Source organism: Zonotrichia leucophrys, chromosome 11 (genome assembly GCF_028769735.1).
Source record: "Zonotrichia leucophrys gambelii isolate GWCS_2022_RI chromosome 11, RI_Zleu_2.0, whole genome shotgun sequence".
Classification (NCBI taxonomy): domain Eukaryota; kingdom Metazoa; phylum Chordata; class Aves; order Passeriformes; family Passerellidae; genus Zonotrichia; species Zonotrichia leucophrys.
The window spans coordinates 2,780,372-2,786,371 of NC_088181.1; the positions used below are offsets into that span (position 1 = coordinate 2,780,372).

General features: G+C 53.0%; 1 protein-coding gene across 1 annotated transcript; it reads left to right on the forward strand.

Annotated features, from left to right (window-relative positions):
* Positions 1-1,487: 1,487 nt before the first annotated feature.
* On the forward strand, positions 1,488-4,304 carry FOXC2 (forkhead box C2). The gene has a single exon (XM_064723086.1). The coding sequence runs from the start codon at positions 1,994-1,996 to the stop codon at positions 3,479-3,481; it is 1,488 nt and encodes a 495-aa protein (XP_064579156.1). The 5' UTR covers positions 1,488-1,993; the 3' UTR covers positions 3,482-4,304.
* Positions 4,305-6,000: the final 1,696 nt, after the last annotated feature.

Here is a 6,000-nt window from a genome sequence, read left to right on the forward strand (position 1 = left end):
ATTATTTGTTTTCCCAAACAAAATATCCCCGCACATTTTCTCGGTGGATGAAACCCTCCCCGAACATTCAAAATTATTTCCGTCAGAACTAAATAACAATTTTGAAACACCCGAAGAACCTCCCCAATCAATTTTTCCATCGCAGATCATTTTTAACCATCCCTCCTTGTAGAGGATCTGCCTCATAATTTAATTTTTTCCCTCCCTTTAGTTATCGCATAAAATCGTTTCCTTTCTTATTAAGAAAATCTCCGGTAATTAAGAGCCCCGCCGGGTTCCCACGAGCGGGAAAGGGACCCTCGGTGCCAGCAGCCGCCCAAAATCCCAGCCCGACTTTGGGGGCAAAAAATATCTTTGTTTAAAGCCTTACGAAACCGCACAAATTGCAAGGAGGGCAAGGCAAAATTACAGTGTAAGAAACCCAAAAATCACCGCTCGGGAATCAGAGCGGCAGCAGCCAGGCTCGGGGAGGCGGCGGGAAGGAGCCCGAGAGAAGTGACAGCAAATTAATTCCGACCTTATCTCGCTCTTTTCGAACTCAAATCGATTTTGCAGCGCTATTTTTGATTATAGATATATTCTGATTTTTATATTTTTTTTCCCTGCGGAGCGGGGAAATCGCTGGTTTCCCACCTCGGTTCCTTCGCCCGCAGATCCACGCTTCTCCCGGGTGGAACAGAACAATTCGCAGCAGTTTCCCCCAACACTTGAGTTTACACTTGGTCACCATGCGTCCCTAATTGTCCCGCTCTGATTGCCTCTAATGAACTCATTAGGGACAAGGCACAGGGGCGGATTTCACAGCCACGAGAAAATCCACCTCAATGCCCGGAACGAAAATAAAATACAGACACTTAAATGCGCTCGCTGCTTTTTGTCGGGTTTGTTGGGTTTTTCCTGTAATAATAAAATATCCCCAAACTCCCCCAAAGCGGCAGAGCCCGCTGAACCCGCAACATTCAAAGCGCTCTGAACCCGCAACGACGGCACCACCGGGGCCGAGCCGCGATGTCCCCGCTACGGTGCGAGAACCCAGCGGCTTCTCCGGATAAATTCCATAGAAATACATGTAAAACCGTGACCGCACGGCCCGCTGGCCACCGGGACATGGGGACACGGGGACACCGCGACACCGCCATCAACCTGCCCGCACTGAGCGCTGACAAACCCCGCCGTTAGCACGGGGCAGGCAGCGGGAAGCGGGAAGCGGGCAGCGGGACGCGGGCAGCGGGCACATCCCCGGCCCGGCTCGGGGCTGTTTTTGGGGCAGAACCGGCGAACCCCGCACGGAGGGCCCGGGGGTGCCGCGGGTGCCGGAGCGGGGCCCGGCCCGGCAGCGCCGCCGCGTCCCGCGCTCCCATTGGCTGCGGCCGCGGCGCCGCGCGCTGCCATTGGCTGGCGGCGGGGCCGGGGGGCGGGGCCGGCGGGCAGTAAAAGCGCGGCGGCGGCGCGGGGCGGTTTTGAAGCTGCGCAGCGCGGCCGGGAGGGAGCTCGGCGGCGGCTCCCGCACCCCTCCGGGGGCTCCGCAACGCTCCGGGCCGCTCTTGTGACAACGACTGGGCTTTCCGCAAGGCTGCTTTTTCGGCTTTTTCTTTCTACGTTTTTTCCCCAAATTTTAATTTTTTTTTTTATACTTTTGTTTTGTTTGTGCTTTTTTTTTTTTTTTTAAATTCCCTTTTCCTGCGAGAACAGACCCCCCACCACCAGCCCAGCTCCCCAGCGGGCCGTAGGCGTGTGTAGCAGAATCACAGTCATACAGAGGGAGGGAGAGGCCGCCAGAGACCACCCTGCCCCCGGCGACCCGGAGGATGCCGCTGCGGTGCCGCTGCTAGAGGACACGCTGGGATTGAGCTCGGCTCCGAGACTCTCTCTCTCTTTCTCTCCCGCTCTCTCCCTCTCTCCCTTCTCCGCGGAGGGGTCCCGGACGGGGGTGAGGCCTTTCCACCGTCCTCCTCTTCCTCCTGTCCTCGGCGGCCGCGGGCAGCCCCTCTCCATGATGCAGGCTCGCTACTCCGTCTCGGACCCCAACGCTTTGGGAGTGGTGCCGTATTTAAGCGAGCAGAATTACTACCGGGCTGCCGGGACTTACGGCGGCATGGGCAACCCCATGAGCGTCTATTCGGGCCACGCCGAGCAGTACGCGGCGGGCATGGGGCGCTCCTACGGCCCCTACCACCCGCACCAACCCACCGCCCCCAAGGACCTGGTGAAGCCACCTTACAGCTACATCGCCCTCATCACCATGGCCATCCAGAACGCCCCCGACAAGAAGATCACGCTCAATGGGATTTACCAGTTCATCATGGACCGCTTCCCTTTCTACCGAGAGAACAAGCAGGGCTGGCAGAACAGCATCCGCCACAACCTCTCGCTCAACGAGTGCTTCGTCAAGGTGCCCCGCGACGACAAGAAACCGGGCAAGGGCAGCTACTGGACCCTGGACCCCGATTCCTACAACATGTTCGAGAACGGCAGCTTCCTGCGCCGCCGGAGACGCTTCAAGAAGAAGGACGTGTCCAAGGAGAAGGAGGAGGCCCGGGAGCGGCTGCTGAAGGAGCAGCCCAAGCCCCCCGGGCTGCCCGGCGCCGACCTCCCCAAGGAAGCCTCTTCCTCCTCTTCCTCTTCCTCCGCCTCGGCGCCGGCCTCCGAGAAGAAAGTGGTGATCAAGAGCGAGACGGCTTCTCCCGAGCTGCCCGTGATCACCAAGGTGGAGACGCTGAGCCCGGCGAGCGGCGGGGCCGTGCGGGACAGCCCCCGCAGCGCCGCCTCGCCGCCCGCCGCCGCCGCCTCTCCGGACGCGGCGCTGCCCGAGCATCACCCTGCGGGCAACGGGCTGCCGGGCTTCAGCGTGGAGAGCATCATGACCCTGCGGACTTCCCCCGCGGCCGAGCTGAGCCCGGTGAGTGCCGCCTCGGGCCGCACGGGCGGCGGGCTGGCGCTGGGGTACCCCGCGGGGCAGCCGTCGGGCTACGGCGCGGCTTGCGGCCAGGCGCTGGACACTAGTGGGAGCTACCACTGCAGCATGCGGGCCATGAGCCTCTACAGCGGCGACAGAACCGCGCACATGTGCGCCCCGCTGGAGGACGGCATGGCCGAGCATCCTCCGTCACCGCTGGGCACGCTGAGCCTGCCCGCGGGGCAGGACGGAGCGCTGGGCACCGCGCATCCCCACGGAGGAGGAGGAGGAGGAGGAGGAAGCGGAGGGGCGGCGGCTGCAGCAGCGGGGGGACAACCTGCGGCTTCTTGGTACCTGAACCACGGCGCTGAGCTGAGCCACCTGCCCGGGCACACGTTCGGCTCTCAGCAGCAGACTTTTCCCAACGTGCGGGAAATGTTCACGTCGCACCGGCTGGGCATGGAGAGCGCGGCGCTGAGCGAGCACCAGGTGAGCAGCAACTCCGCCTGTCAGATCCCCTACAGATCCGCGCCCTCCCTATACCGCCACGCCGCCCCCTACTCCTACGACTGCACTAAGTACTGAGTAGCCGCCAGTAACCCCCGCTAAGACCCATTTGAAAAAAAAAAAAAATATTAATAATAATTATTTTTTAAAAATCGGGAGAAATAAACCCACGGCAACAAAAATAAATCTGACACAGCTTCCCCGTGGACTTTGCGGCCACAGAGTTTGAAGATCCCAAAAAGCCTTCCTTAAATTCCGGACAAGTAGATTTTACTTGAAAAAAAAAAAAAGGGGGGATCTCTCATTTAAAAAAGAAAAAAAAAAAAGAAAATAAAAAGCTTTTTAAAATTATATATATGTTTATCTAAAAGTGGCAAATTTTATATGCTAAAGTATAGGGGGTCTCAGAAAAATAAGTTATGGACCAATATCGCAACGACCATTTATACGTTTTAAAAGGAAAAAAAAAAGTTTATAAATATATATATAAATATATGTCCTGGGTATTTTTGAGTTCTCTGTTGTGCTGTAAAAAATATGTGGATTTCTAATCAGGCTGATTTTCAGAGCCATTAATATAATATTTAAAGTTGAGTTCACTGGATTATTTTTTTCTCGCCCAACGGTTCCTAACTTCCAAATTCATGACAAGTGATTTCTTTTTCTTCTGTGTACAATTATGCAATAGATTTTCTTTCGTTTTAGAGCTGTTCTTTTCTCAAGACGAGGAAATAATTTATTTTTTGCTGGTGGATTTTTTTTTTTAAGGAAAAAAAATAGACAAAGTATCTGATACTTTTTTATTATTATTTACGACGTGTGATGTTTTGTATAATAGATTTCACCTTTACCATTCCTAAGGACTTATTTGCTTTAACCTGCTTCAAAGTTCGTTTGTCTTATGTGGTCCTAATTGTTGTACTTACCTTAAAATAAATCCATGCTGGTTTTTTCTGCTCCAAGTCTGCCGCTTCTCTGTGTATAAACTGGGGATTTTTTAACAGGTTTTTTTATTTTTCCGTCCTTCACGCAGAAAACGTGGCAGTGGTTGTTTTTAAAAGAAAAATGATTTTCCTGGAGGTTTCTTTCTTGGAGACGAGGTTGAATTCACGTGAAGAGCTGGAATTGTACAACTGGGGAGGGTGGGGAAGGAAAAACAGCGGGGCTCAATCCCAAATCCCTGCCAGGGTGAAATTTCGGGATTTTTCCCAGGCCTGCCATGGGGAAAACAGGAAAAGAGGAGGCGAAGGGAGGGGAATTTCTGCTCCTCTCGCCCCCTCCTTGCACGCCCGGAGCCGTCTCTTCCCAGGGCAGAAAACACCCACCCACCCCTAAAAAAAAAAATCCATTTCATTTATTTATTTATTTGGTTTTCTTGAAAGGAATCCCGAGTGCCTGGGAGTGAGAGCGATCATTTCAACCCGGCCTCGCCGCGGAGTCTTAGAAAGGTGGAAAGTTCACTCGGGAATCGTTTCGGGTTTGAAATCCTCTCTTGGTGGAAGAATTGGCTGTTTTTAACTTTTTATTTTCATTTATTGATGCTCAGGTTCGCAAGGCCGGGCTCTGTCAGATATTCTGGCTTTTCCCAAATCATCTTTTAACCTGTTCAAGGTTTTTAATCCAGGGCAAAGCGCCGGATTTAGCAATCCCGAGAGCCTGGGAATGCCGGCAAAGCCTAAAGCCGAGTTTAGGAGATCTTTGGAACTTTTCAAGCCCAGATTTCTGGAGCCAGGCTCCTTTCCCAGCTATAAAATCACATCCATGCAGCAAAAAATCCCACCCGTGCCCCATCCCACCTCCCGCAGCCCCCCAGTGCCCCTCAAATCCTTTATTTTTGTGTTATATCCTCGTCAGGCTGTTAAAATCGATGATCTAAATTGGTTTTGACCGGTTAAATTTCGCCTGCGCTTGAAAGCTGGCAAAAAGCAGCGAAAGTCTCGATTTAAATGAGAAAAAAATGTCTGAACCTCAGTTGATCTGTGTTTTAAGGAACATTCTTGTAAAAAAACCTCCCCGCCGTTTTTCCTGGCTGTCGGAGGGAGTTTTTTATCTAATTTTATATTTTTCTTCTTTTTTATTATTTTTTAATGAAATAAAAGTCAAAGTGCTTTCTTAATAAGAGAAAATACAGTGTAAAGGATTAAAAAAATAGGAGAATAAAGGGGAAAAATGATGAAAAGAAAATAAATAGGAGAAAAAGGGGGGGGAAATACGAATTGGGAAATAATTCTTCCACAATCCAGACCATCTTCCCGTGGGATTTTTTTCCTGCGTGGGTCCCGGGTGGCTGTGGGGGGGATGGCTGAGGTCAGGTGCCTGCTGTGGCTTTTCCCACCCGCGTGGAGCAATCCTGGGGTCGCTCCCACATCTTCCCTGGGAAGATGGGAATTTGGGGACCCTTTTCCTCAGGCAGGGATGGGATCTGGGACACCCCCAGGGCTCTGCAAGCTCCCCCCGCGCTGCTGCTGGACAGTTCCTGGCATCCCCTTTTCCCCCAAATTCCTTTTTTTGGTGTTTTTTTCCCCACTTCGTCCTGCAGGATGCTCCAGCACGGGATCTGCGCCACTCCTGTCCCCTCTGGAGAGTTCCTGCGGGGC

What these genes read in the sequence shown, in the direction of transcription:
- FOXC2 (XM_064723086.1), top strand. Translation starts at nt 1,994, where the DNA reads ATGATGCAGGCTCGCTACTCCGTCTCGGACCCCAACGCTTTGGGAGTG.